The sequence below is a fragment of the Orbicella faveolata genome, unplaced genomic scaffold (assembly GCF_042242905.1).
Source record: "Orbicella faveolata isolate gen_17 unplaced genomic scaffold, um_ofav_v1 contig_47, whole genome shotgun sequence".
Taxonomy (NCBI): Eukaryota; Metazoa; Cnidaria; class Anthozoa; order Scleractinia; family Merulinidae; genus Orbicella; species Orbicella faveolata.
Window position 1 is genome coordinate 8041871 of NW_028301577.1, and position 13639 is coordinate 8055509.

General features: G+C 37.8%; 1 protein-coding gene across 3 annotated transcripts; it reads left to right on the top strand.

The window, feature by feature from the left end:
• Positions 1-3: 3 nt before the first annotated feature.
• Positions 4-12433, top strand: LOC110069229 (lissencephaly-1 homolog). 3 transcript variants are annotated; one of them, XM_020776722.2, is made up of 17 exons: positions 4-172; positions 396-446; positions 614-797; positions 1159-1237; positions 2797-2871; positions 4005-4056; positions 4719-4776; positions 4978-5037; positions 6782-6915; positions 7298-7369; positions 7676-7778; positions 8494-8558; positions 8859-8890; positions 9081-9212; positions 9848-9952; positions 10084-10240; positions 11068-12433. In XM_020776722.2, exons 3-17 carry the CDS (start codon positions 766-768, stop codon positions 11139-11141), a joined length of 1230 nt encoding a protein of 409 aa, XP_020632381.1. In that variant the 5' UTR covers positions 4-172; positions 396-446; positions 614-765; the 3' UTR covers positions 11142-12433. The 3 variants fall into 3 exon arrangements, with proteins under 3 accessions (XP_020632381.1, XP_020632382.1, XP_089136451.1); XM_020776723.2 differs by lacking the exon at positions 396-446; XM_089280325.1 differs by lacking the exons at positions 4-172; positions 396-446; positions 614-797 and having other exon boundaries at positions 815-1237.
• Positions 12434-13639: the final 1206 nt, after the last annotated feature.

Genomic DNA, 13639 nt, shown 5'->3' on the forward strand with positions numbered 1-13639 from the left:
TCGCTTTGCATCATGGGCTGGCCGTTTTTACGAAGTGCTTGAAATCGAGCGGTGTTTGAGTTTCAAAATTGATAGACTGTGAAAGAGAAATAGGCGATTCTGTGGCGTTTTATGCGGTCGAATAGCCGCTTGTGAAGGTGACAAGAACCACAGAAGACGAATCAAATTCAAGGTGGGGCTTTCTTTGCGTAGAAACCCGTGTAGACGCGAGAACTGACGTAATTCTTGTTGGCTAGCCAGCGCATAGTTAGTTCAGAGCATGGGTGGGTTTAGCTCGCCTGTGTTAAAATATGCGTAATATTATGACTGTGTGGCAATCTGACATTCACTTAACTTTAAACTCTAAAGTGTCTTCCTTCTGAATTTCAACCCACACTCTCGTTTCCACTTGACAGTCCACGCTTGTAAAGCGAAAACGATCTTTCAACCAAGGCCCACGAAGTTTGGTAGGTTGCTCACTGATCAAGTTAGGTGACTTCGTTCAATGATCTACTTTTATTAAACGATATTACTATATCCTAACCGGTATAATTGAAATGCATTCTCTTGGGGGCTAGGTTCCTTTGGTGAAAACGTTTTACATTTTCTTCGTTTGTTGTTTAAATCTCTTTAGGAAAGCGGAGGGTGCCGCTACCAAGATGGAGTGAATGTGATGGTTACTGTACACAGATCGCCTAGTGAGGAATGTTTTCAGTGCAATTCAAGATCGTAGATGCTCGTGATCTTAACAAAAGCTGATTGAAAAGACTACGAAAATCTTGAGCCATGGTTTTGACTCCCAGACAGAAAGAAGAACTGTAAGTCACGCTTTCGATTCCAAACTAAGTTATAATTGTACTTTCCAGATCGAGGTATGCGATCGCCGGTTCACTATTTCTTTCTGTGTTTCAATAGAATTTGGTTGAGGCGAGGAAGATCGTACCTCGATCCAGCTACCTGCAACCCCTAAAATGTCGTTTATCGCAAATTAACGTGATAAATTTTCAAAGCCGGCCGGATCAAGACGGATTAACACATTGTAGGAAGTCATAAACATTGGAACAAAAGTGGAATCTTGCAGGTTTCCGCTCGAACAAAGTAACCTCTCCTTATGCCTAGGGAAGGAGTTTACTCTATACTTTTTATTCCCGATAGTTCTTCGTTTTATCTATTTCTCAGGCACAAAGCCATAGCCGATTACCTTTTCCAATGTGGCTTCGAAGATGCTCTCAATGCATTCAAGAAGGATGCAAGCATGGTGAGAAAGTTTTTCGTCTCTACCTACTTTGTTTGAGATGCACTTTATTTTATTGTCAGCTACGTTCTTTTGTGGTGTCAAGTTACCTAATTCATTTTGAATTTGTACAGAGTCTCCACAACTTGTTTCTACTTAATCTTGTCCTGATGACCAATTTAGTTTTCCCAGTGGGTATTAAAACGTCAAGGCAGCACTTTAGTGTCTATATTTTATTAATAGCTCTGTCCAAGGCTAATTCATCATTGTCACATTATATTATTTGTCCTTCTTTGATGTTGTGTCAGAATAACAATTGATAGCTTGCATGGGCAGTTATGGTCAGTAGATTAACCCCATAAATTATTTTTCTGGCCCTATCCATTTAACAGCACTGTTTGAATGTTTCTTGTGGTATGTGGGCTTTGTGAATACTTCATTTTATATTTCAGTTAACAAACATTACATGATCAGTGGGGGTCACCCCAGTGCTGAGAATTAAACAAAGAAGAGTATGTTCAAAGATCTTTGCACACTCTTCTCCCTTGAAAGTTAATAATTGACCATCTACCATTCTAAAAATGTTATTTTTAGAATGGTAGATAGTAGCTATTTTCAGTGGATATACATTGTTGAAAATTTCATCTTTGAAATGTTGAAATGGTTGTCAAATAAGCCAACGCTGTCAGGGGTGTCATGAATCAGGAGAATCAGGGAAATTTTTATTATCAAAGTCAGGGAATTATTTTAGTTACTGATAAGGAAAATTAGAAAACAATAAAGACAACAAAAGTGAGGAATTTTATTTTAAGGTTTACTACAAAAAGTTTTGATATTGTTGGTAGTTCTGACAGTTCTAAAATGATCAACTGAAAGTATTTCCTACAATATACGTATTTTTTTTTTCATTTGTTCAGCCTTGTTAATCAGTTACAATCAGTAAAAATATTTTCCTCTGGTCAGTGATTCCTGACCATTCAGGTAGTGGAGCTTAGTTTGGTGTATTTGTGGAAGGGAGAGAGATCTGGCTCAGTCAGGCAGGTTTCTTTTAATGCTGCTTTGCCCCTTTTTTGTTTGCTTTGATGTCAATTTACCCCCCTTGCTGTTGTTAAACTTTCAAAGATAGCATTGCTGCCTTACCATAATCGACTTTTAATATTCCATGTTTGATTTTTGCCATCATCAGGTGAAAAAAAATCATTCTAAAGTGAAACTGATATTTGCAGTTGTTGAGAAAAAAATCTTAGGTATACAAGATTTAAACCCATGACTCTTGTGATACTACTGAGCAGATCTAGAGGGTCTATGTACTAGATCAAATTTTTAGCAATCTGTCTGTATCTGTATTAAACTGTGGTGGCTGTTCAGACCTTTGGTCACATAAATGAAATATTGTGATGTGTGACCATTTTTTGCAATTGTCTGGCCTCCTTCCAAACTTCTATGCCCAGTCTTATGCGTGTTGGTCTTTGTCTGACCAGTAAACGTGGGTCTTGTTGATTAAGAGTAATAATTATTTTAAGCCTTGTAGTGTTGGCTGATTATGTATTATGTATTATGTGTTATATTTTGTTCATATCCAGCCTGGAGAACTAGACAAAAAGTATAGTGGCTTGCTGGAAAAGAAATGGACATCAGTGATTCGTCTTCAGAAAAAGGTCAGTATGTGCATGTATGTGTAAGTTTGTTAAACTTGTTCCTAAGGAAGCCGGTTTCTAGTGCTGTTCACTAGTCATCGTGTAATACAGCAATGAATGGTGGTTTGTTTTTAGTTTTCATTTGAAGTGCTTTGGAATTTCATCAATCCTGCCACCAAACAATTGCCAAGAGGTGTTTCTATTAAAAGGGTGGCGGTATTGATAGGGCTTGTTTAAGTACTTAACATTTACTCAAGCCATAACTTTGAAGCAGTAATCATTATAAGGCACTGTTTCAATGTACAACAAAACTCAAATATTTGATTTTTAAATCTACAGATTAGCTTCCAATAAATTCCTGCTTAAAGTGTGAACAGTAATTGCTGGCACTTTGAGCAATAATTTTGCTGGAAATCAATCTTCAGGCAGAGCTGCTAATAAGAGTCAGTCATTGGACTGTGGCAGACCAAAACGTGCCCTTTTCCATTTTCTAAATTACCCCTGGTCCTATGTATTCACAAAGTTTTGAAGAAGGAGGCTGCTTTTGCCATCTTTTCCTAAAGAATCGGGTGAATATCCCTATGAAATAGCTAGCCAAGGTCTTGAAGTAAATGGTGATATTCACTAGCAACCATCTACCTTTTGATAACCCTGATCAATCTGTATTGGACATGCACTATCTCTTTGGGCAAACTTGGGCAAAATTTTTCAAGGCAGTTTGGTTGTGCATCTCACTATATTTGAGATGTTATTTATTTATTTATTTTTTTACAAAATGTTATGGAAGCATTCTGCCCTGACAACCACTATATCAATAAAATTGTCATTAGTTTCACATATGGTAATATTTACAGAACTCAGTATTTACAGTGTATTGTCAATATCCCTTAACAATATCATTATATTTTCAAATAAAAGGATGTAAGATTTAATAAATTGTACATGTATGGCCTGAAAGGGCAAAAACTCATGTTTCATATCATGAAAGATGAGACAAAAGTTTTCAATTTGTCCATCTGTTACAAAGGCTTGCTATCAGACAGTCATTTATAGCACTTCTCCTGAAATCCACATGAATTTATGGTCGAGAACTGTGGAGCCATGCCCACAATTTTGTTGTTTTGTATTCAATTTGTTTGGAAACCTGTTTTCAGGTAATGGATCTAGAATCCAGGCTATCAGAGGCAGAAAAGGAAGCACATACAGGTGAGATAATGAATCTGTACTGCCTTCTCTATTTTGGTATTTTTACCTTAACTTCAGCTAAAAGCATTATCAAAAGCAAAAACACACATTGGACTATTCTTGTAACCTGCTCCCAGGATTTTCTTTTGTATGGCTGAATTAATCTTTAAGCACTGTCCGAACAAGAAATCTTTGGCGACCAAACACAATCAAACATTGTTTGGTGACAAAACATGTTGATGTTGTACTGAATGGCCAAATGGTATCAAACACATTTGAATGAACAAAATGTTTGATCAAATGTTTGACCTTGTTCAAATTTTATCAAACACGGTCAAACAAGGTACCCAAATGGGAAAATTTTTGGTTACCAAACAAGGTTACCTCTGGGAATGAGATTGTGTTGCATTGTGTTTGATTGCCAAACATTTTCTGATTGAACAGGGCTCTGGTTCCATGTGGAACAAAGAAAGAGAAAAAAGGCTTGGCAGTTATCAATTTTTTAAAAGAACTCCTCAAGAGGAAGCAATTAAATTATGAAAATTATGAATGTTAGTTTGAAAGTAACTTTCAGCTATGCAAACTTAGTGATACTAAAGATGCTATACCAGTATGTTTTTTTCCTTGAAGGTGTGTACTCATTTATGCCATAACACTAATACTTGGTTCATACGTGTGTGTAGGTTCTACATTAAAGAAAACCCGCTCTCCGGAGGACTGGATGCCTAGACCACCAGAACGGTATGCCCTTTAGATGTATTAATGAGTCTGGAGGAATTTTGTTTATTGTATTAAGATATAAAATGGCTATGAAACTTGACTCGTACTTTCACAGTATTTTGACGTACCCTAACTAGGTGACCAAGCTGACATTTTGAAGTCATTCTTAAGACTATTTTTAACAGAATGATGGTCTAATGAAAATGATCTTTACCACGACAGATATGCATTAACTGGTCACAGAAGCCCAGTTACAAGAGTATTATTCCATCCAGTATATAGGTGAGATTTTGAACTTTGTGATTAAAGCAATTGTCAAGAGAGAGAGATCAACTGGTATTGATACAATCTGTACATTCTCAAGGAAGCAGGTGATAAACATTCCTGTCTCCAGAGCCATCTATCCTTTACCCTCCCAGTTGGATGTCCTTATGGCTGATCACACAATCTTTCCTCCCCAATAAACGTCTGGTGAAACAGATGGTTCTTTACATAGCCCAATCACGACACATTTCCTGATTAAAGTGCCTATGAAGTAAAAAATAATTGCTGCTTATTTGAAAGGCTTTTCAAAGTAAAGAAGAATGGCGTTTTTCTTTTTGGAATATCTTTTTCGTTTCAGAGATATTTACGTTTTTGTAAGAAAAGTGATGACGTCATAGGTGGTTTCACTAAAACAGCACAACACTCAATTGAGAAGAACTCTAGAAATATTAAAGCAGTGTTCTTTAAATTTGGCACCAGAAATGTACATCACAAAAGAAACATAATGACACCCATCGTGCCATTGCAATGACAACAGTTATGCCGCTGGTTCTGTTTTAATTAAGACTAAAATTCCCAGATTTTATCTTAAACAAGGATCATCCATTCCCACCAATCTAATAGGGAGAGTTAAGACAATACGGGAACCATTTGCGTTCCGAGCAAGACCCTCTGTCCCACTTTAAAAGGTTGCAAATGGGGATATTTGGTTTTTCACAGAAAGAGACTGGAGCCAAGAGTGTTGCCATGGCAACAACATAGTAGGTGTCATTCTGTTTCTTTTGTGATGTACATTTCTGGTGCCAAGTTTGAAGAACACAGCTTTAATATTTCTAGAGTTATTCGCGATTGAGTGTTGTGCTGTTTTAAAGGAACCACCTATGATGTCATCACTTTCCTCATTTGCATAACACCAAAATGTGAATATCTCTAAAACGAAGAAAGATATTCCAAAAAGGAAAATGCCATTCTTCTTTACTTTGAAAAGCCTTTCAAATAAGCAGCAATTATTTTTTACTTCATAGGCACTTTAAGGAAGTGTGCTTTGGCACCAGGTAAAGGTGGCTCTGTGGACACAAGATTCAATTCAAAGCTGTTTTCCTTCTTGAAAATATCCATTGGTTGATCTATAGCTAAAACTGTTTGATCACAGTACCAATGGACCTTAAAGGACCTTAAAGGCCTATAGCAAGTAAGCATTCAGCTTTTTCACTCACCAAAGTTTCAGCCTCTCAAGTGCCTGCCATTGTGATGAAATTCGTTTGAAAGAAGTGACTTCCAAGGCTGTCATTTTGAAACTGTACAGCCAGACCGTGTTTATGTGACATCATTCTGTCCGACTCGAAATTGGTGGGAAGGAGAAAAACCTGCAACTGACTTTGCATCCTTCGCTAGGCCAGCAAAATATATTTTTTGGAGTGACCTTCTCCTTTGACAGATATTAGCAAAGCAAACTGAAGTAAAAGTTGGAACAGAGCTGGCATTCATACATTTTGTAGAGGAGAACTTCACTGAAATTTCTCCCTGTCCTGAAGATATGGACGTGATTTAATCAAAGGGTTTTGATAAAGAAACTGAGCGAAGGATATTTTTTGGGAATGAAACCAGCATTTAATGTCTAAGAATCAAGCGAATAAAATTGTGTTTGTCCGGAGCTTGGGGGACCCACTGCTATGGACTGAAATTTGTCACATCTACTTTGATTAAAAACAGATTATAACAAGGATTGAAGTGAATTTACTTTTGTACTCCTTTCCTTCAGTGTTATGGTAACAGCATCAGAAGATGCAACAGTCAAAGTGTGGGACTACGAAACAGGAGATTTTGAGCGGACTCTAAAGGGTCATACAGACGCAGTACAGGATCTTTCATTTGATCATACTGGAAAAGTTTTAGGTGAGATGTTGTTGAACAGAAACATAGATTTGATTTTTAAAAAAATCTGGACTTGAAGATAGACTTACATTGTGCAAAGGAAAAACATGTTTTATTCTAATGCAGTCCCAAAAAAATAATAGAATTTTGTAAAAAAATTTTTGAGTCCTTGAAAGGTTTTTGACTAGTTTTTGAACCAAACTTCTCATCTTAAAGAAATAGACTTAACCCACATAGTTTCCTTTTCACTTTCACAATGATTATAATGATGCTAAACTTACTACTACTAATAAATAAAGGAAGAAAATGCATTTTATGTGGAGCCAGATTTCCACCAGCAAACAAACCCTGAAGGGAAACAGCATCTTGAAGCTTGTTATTTTTATTTCAATTATTATTCCAGCTTCATGTTCAGCTGACATGTCCATTAAACTATGGGATTTCCATGAATTTGAGTGTGTCAAAACATTAACAGGTTGGTGAAGCTTCTTGTTTTATGGTACTGGTATATTTTTGCCTGTTTCTGTAGCCACATTTTACACTTCTTACTTTTAATTTTCATATTAGTTGTAATGAGCATGTTTTGACACATCCTTGCAGACCCACAGGGAGTTAGTTGGGGTTAGTTGGGGTTAGTTGTTGCTTGAAGTTTTGCAAGGTTTACTTCATCCCACTCCAAATAACTACCCCTAAGTCTCCGAGGACAGTTTCCACAGTAACTGAGCATTCGCTGTCATTACATGTTTATTTGACATGTATAAAAATTTTTGTTTTCAACAAGGACATGACCATAATGTTTCTTCAGTGACGTTTTTGCCATCTGGAGACTATTTGGTGTCATCATCTAGAGATAAAACTATAAAAATGTGGGAAGTAGCCACAGGGTAGGTATCTACTTTATGTTTAAAAGCCTGTTTTCTTTAGCCTGTAATTAAAGATTATAACTTGAATTTTGACCACACCTCATGCTATATTCTAGCACAAGAAAGAGATCAGAGGCCCGTGTCTCAAAGGCCCTGAAAAGTTGTTGCATCCGGAAAACCTTAGCAAAATCTCGAATCTTATGATTACAGAGCTGTTTTACTCACATATTCTTAATATGAACAGAGTTTCCCTTCATACAAGAAGTAAAAATGGCTTTACAGGCCCGAAAAGTTTCTGGGGCTTTCGCGAAACAGGCCCCTGGTCTGATTTTCCATTCTGCTCGTATTAAAGTAAAAGTGTGTTGACTTCACCAGACAGCTTTACCAGCACTTTCATTTGGGCCTGGTTTCATATGTGTGAGTTGAGTTTGTTGTTGGTTCTTATCTTGCTCTGGTGGCTTTTCTCTGGGATCTGCAGTTTTCCTCCCTCCCCAAAAACCAACATTGCCAAATTCCAATTCGACCAGCATGGAGCACCTGCATGGAAACTAGCTAAGGCTGATATGGCTTCCTTTCTCTATTAACCAGTATTTATTTTATTTTACTGCTTGGTCCCTTTTGTTTGAATGGCATATCTGTCATTCAGTGGAATGAGATCATGGTTTGCAGGAAGTTAACCTGGGAATTCTGGATCCCAGCCTTTTAAAACTAAGAGAGTGTTTTTTGTACACTGTAGTTTTTGTGTGAAGACATTTCAAGGGCACAGAGAGTGGGTCAGAAAAGTGCGAGTTAACAATGATGGTGAGTGACCCAGTAAAACAGGTTGCATTACTTTTTTACATGTACGTACATCCTATTCAATGGTTTAACATATAATACGCACAGATATTTTGCAAGTTGTGAAGTTTGAGCTAAAAGCAAAATGTTCTCACGTAATAAATGTTAAACCATTGAATAAGGGATTTATTATTCTCCTGTTATGTTATTTTCTAGTATTTCAGCTTTGAAAATGCACTGGTGTGGACAGGCTCTTAGAAAGCTGACCTTAGCTGTACTACATGATGTTACATCATTAAAATTTTTTTCATGTTGTATTGCCAGGTTCCTTGATAGCAAGTTGTTCAAATGACCAGGTGGGGGAGAGTTTTTTATTATGTTCCTGGAAAATTCAACTTGTTCTTCTCCAATTAGGGAATTTTATGAGAAAATGATCAATGAAGAGCCTATTCTGCTATTGTTAAATGGTGACTAAATGTCACACAAACATGAACTTTAGATTTGTTTTAAACTCGATAACCATTATGTTAATTTTCTACTCCGCAGACGATCCGCGTGTGGGTTGTGGCAACAAAGGAATGTAAATGTGATCTGCGAGATCATGAACATGTGGTGGAGGATGTGGCCTGGGCTCCAGAATCAGCCAACCCATTTGTTGCTGAGGCTGCAGGAATTGAGGTATGTTTTCTGTAAGAATCGGCATCTGCCAGAGCTCTGTCAGGTACTCTTTTGTGAGTCACCAGGTATGATCTTAACAGCTTTCATATATTAGCCCTCTGGAGAAGTTGTTCTGGGCATCTCTTGCTGCTCTCAAAATGGGTGTTGGACCAGGGTAGCTGCATACAGTTGGACTCTACCAATTCAAACTCAGTGACTTCAAATTCTCCAGTATTTCAAACTCAAAACCATTTCTCTTGGATTTGCCTTTTAGTCATTTACTCTTGGCTATTTTGAACTCCTTTTATTTCAAACTGTTTTTCGTTTCAGCTGAGAGTTTGTAATGGGGAATCCACCTGTACTTGAAATGGTGATGAAAGCAATGGGTGTGGTGCCCTGTTAGTTGCTTGTCTTCATACAGAAGTATTACGTTGATGATTGGGGTGTCTTTTAGTGTCCTAATATAGAGAATATCTGCAGAAATTAAGGTTTACCGTATGTGTCTGGCTGATTGGAGTGAAAGGCTGAAGTGTTTAGGAATTGAACTTCTGTAGAGACATCTTCCATGTGTTTGGCTGATTGGAGTGAAAGGCTGGCGTGTTAAGCCATTGAACTACTGTAGAGACATCTTCCACACTTTATTTTCTTTCTTGTAGGGTGCAAAAAGGGGAGGGAATCCTGGACCATATTTAGTGTCAGCATCACGAGATAAATCAATCAGAATGTGGGATGCCAGCACTGGAATGTGTCTGATGACTTTGGTACGTTGTTCAAAAAAGGTGTCTTTGGCCTGGTTTATATTACAAACTTTTCAGTGTTATTTTGTTTGTGTTTTGAGATGTCTTTCTTCATGTCTGCTCTTTGCATAGATTCATTTTTCCCTCCACTACAGGTTGGACATGATAATTGGGTGCGAAGCGTGTTGTTTCATCCTGGAGGCAAATATCTAGTTAGCTGTTCGGATGACAAAACTCTTAGAATATGGGACTACAAAAATAAACGATGTGCCAAAACTCTAGCAGCCCATGAACATTTTGCAACAACTTTAGGTGAGTTACTTTGAAAATCATATGTGTAAGCCTTGTTCTTTATGGAGGTGGCTTTCTTGTTCTCGTTAGTACACTTGTAAGCAAAATCTGTGACCTGTTTGATGCATTATGCTCAACATAAACCTGAGAAGCAGAACAGTGATTGTTGCTTTCATGTGTGAATCCAAAACTAAGTAGAAACCCATGAGACACTTCATAGATGCTAGAGAGCTACCACGACTGCTGGGGAATTTTTGAGTCAAAACCCAGTGGACTCATGTGCGAAACAATAGAACATTCCAAGACAGACAGTAGCTATTATTACAGTTGTCTGTGGTCAAATATTCTTTTGTTGAAGGCATACAAACAAGGTGAAAGGGTCAATACTTTTCACCCTGTTTGTATGTCAAATCTTAATAACTGCAATTTATACAGCTATTACCATTCAATGTGTTGTACTGTCTAAAGGTGTTTTGCTGTAAATAATATTCTAATATTGTAACCAAGTTCTTTTGAGCATTGTTTAAGTATTAGAATATCATTTGAGCCTAGGCCACATCTTCCTCTGAGCTGTCACAGAATGATTTAAATATGAAACAAACTTAGTGATCAAATGAAAATACAATATTATTATTGAACTTGGTTTTCGTGATTTGTCATTGTCTCGCATATCAGTTATTTGCCCCAGCCTTTGGCTTCGGCTAAAAAAATTGATGTGCTCACCACTGACAAAGTATGATATCTAGCTCAGCTTCATGCAATAATTGTTGATTGTTTGGTGAACTATCACTGTTGTGGTCATCTTGGCGAATTGTGAACTCAACACTTTCTGTTCATCTTTATTTCAGATTTCCACAGATCAGCACCATTTGTTATAACTGGGAGCGTAGACATGACGATCAAAGTGTGGGAATGCCGTTGACAATATGCAAGACTCCAGTTCATAAACTTAAATCATCAAATAGCATCCATGTGGAAAATTGTTATTTTAATTCAGGAAGACATGCAGGACTAGTGCATTATAGAGAAAGAGACTCAAAGGCTACCCAAGTGAAGCATTCTTGATTAGTGTTTCTCAGAAGAGAGTAGAACTGTGCTGAGCTGATCTCGCAAAAGAGCAAGCCTCGTTTAAAGAGAAAAGTCATTAATATTATATTTTGTATTTTGGAAAAGTTTTAAAAATTCCTTCTGTGCATTTATTACGGGTCATGGAGAGATGAGTTGTTTCAAGCTGTCGTTGGACATGAGGTACTGCTCGCTGATCGTCGTGATTTTGAGTTTTGTGGTATTTATGATGGTTCTTCACAAGCTCTGGACTTGCTCTGTGTTTGTACAATGTTAGTTGGCTTCTTGTCTGGCAAAATGACAGCAGAATTTATTTTTGATGTTGTTGAAGTGCCCAAGAGAAAGCCAACAAAAGCTGAAATCTAGTTGACTTTTCAACCTTGTTCCCAGGGCCTTCCTGTACTCGGACACCCGAGGATTAAAAAGACCCTGGGAAAGAGTTTGATAAGAGTTATCTGCAGTATCTATTTTAAGGCTTTTTGTGATAACCTTTAGGGGTAGAAAATTAGGGAAGTCCTAGTTTGAAAAAATTAAAGTGGAAAGTGGAAAAGTATTTTATGTATCATTAGCTGTAGATCAAGTAGTTGGAAATTGACAGAAACTGAATGCAAAAGGCACATTTCAGTTTGCTGAAGCTACATCGACCATCACCTTTCCACACAGATTGGTTTCCATAAAGCAATCGCTTTATTTTTTAAGGTAATTTCAACTTAAAATGGTCTTTACTTCAAATGCCGTTAGGATCTAGAAGGTGTGGTGAGCTTCTTTGGTGTCAAATTTGATTTCAAAAGATTCAGTAGCCACCATTTACTGTTTCAAGCTTATGCTAATTTGTAGGACAATCTCTTCCCAGGGTATTTTGCTCTGGGAGGTGAAGGAAGGAGAGAGCCTGGGTATGACGCTTTGTGTAGGACCAGTTGAAATTTACCTTAATAAAACTTTGGTAAAATATTTTATTTAGGGAAACTTGAATAGGCTCGCAATGGTATGCTCATCTCTTTTCACCCCTAGAAAAAGAAGTCATTTTATTTTTCTGTTGGTGGAAGGATGTGCTATGATGCGATCCACAGGACCATTCTAGTTCCCATTCGATGAAAACATTGGTTAACGATCTGTAATATGACCTAATTAAAAAAGATGTGAATATCATACAGGTGTATTTGTACGTCTGTTATGTTTTGATAGCCATGAATAAGTCGTGCTTATACAATGCAAACTTGATTTGTGTCACCTTTACCAGTGAATCAGTCAGTGGGTCCTATTACGAAACAGTCACATGACAATTTTGTGACGTTGGATGAAAAACTGTGCACCGGGACGGGGGTGGGGGCATTTACATAAACATTGGATTCTTGCAAAATCACCCAGTGACATGAGTGCAAGATTAAAGAGAGAAAATTAAAGTACAAAAATAAAGTCACAAAACCGTCACATGGTATAAAATCTGTGATGTTGGTCAAATCAAACTTGACCAGTCGAAGTTGCTTTGTTTTAGAGGCTGCCGCGCCATGTAGCCATCCAGCATGACAGATGTTGTACCATCAGAACTGTTCAGGCAGAGGGCCCATCTTTCTCTTTGTCCTTGACCCCATGGGGGTATGGATGCTTCATCCTTGACGGTCTATCTCCATGAAAAGAAAAAGAGACTAAGACAAAATCCATTGGGTTTTTTAGAAATCTGCGATACCACAAAGTATGCCAATGGACTCAATTGAACTGAAAATAAAGCGTCGTAAATCTTCCGCTAGACTACGAGTAGTTACTCTTTTGCTAAGTCCGTTGAGAAACCGCGAGGAAAAAATGGCCACGTGAAATCCTATTTTCGCGTTCTTCTTGCCCCCAAGATTTTGCGTGCCCATTTTTCCCGGTTTTCTTTAGTGTCACGCACGACGGACTAAGCGGAAGAAGGACTGGACTCGTAGTTTCATCTTCCGCGATCAACTCTCACCTTTATCGGCCAGATTCTCCCCTTCTCTGTTTCTCCTCCTCCGGGCACTCCAGAGTTCAGTACAGTCCAGTCCCATCCAATCCGGTAATCCAGACCTCTATAGTCCCGGGTCCAGTCCTGCAATTAATTTTCCTCGTGTTTGAGAAGTCCATGAAAAGAAGTGTTAATGAGAGTATATTGACCATAATGAAACAAATTTGGACTCAAATGAATGGATATTTTCTATAAATGAACAGCGAAAGGTGTAAGTAACAGTTATTGTCTGGTCAAATACAGCCGATGTAAAATACTCCGGTTGGAGTTTTTTATTTATACGCTCACTAGAATCTTCAGAATTGAAGGAGGTGAGTCGCCCAGGAAGAAGAAGAAGACACTCTACTGGTCGCTACAAAACATGATCACCGTTT

What these genes read in the sequence shown, in the direction of transcription:
- LOC110069229 (XM_089280325.1), top strand. Translation starts at nt 1,091, where the DNA reads ATGCCTAGGGAAGGAGTTTACTCTATACTTTTTATTCCCGATAGTTCT. An exon ending in TTATTCCATCCAGTATATAG is followed by an intron (nt 5,038 to 6,781) that starts GTGAGATTTTGA and finishes CCTTTCCTTCAG; the next exon opens with TGTTATGGTAACAGCATCAG. An exon ending in CTGAGGCTGCAGGAATTGAG is followed by an intron (nt 9,213 to 9,847) that starts GTATGTTTTCTG and finishes TCTTTCTTGTAG; the next exon opens with GGTGCAAAAAGGGGAGGGAA.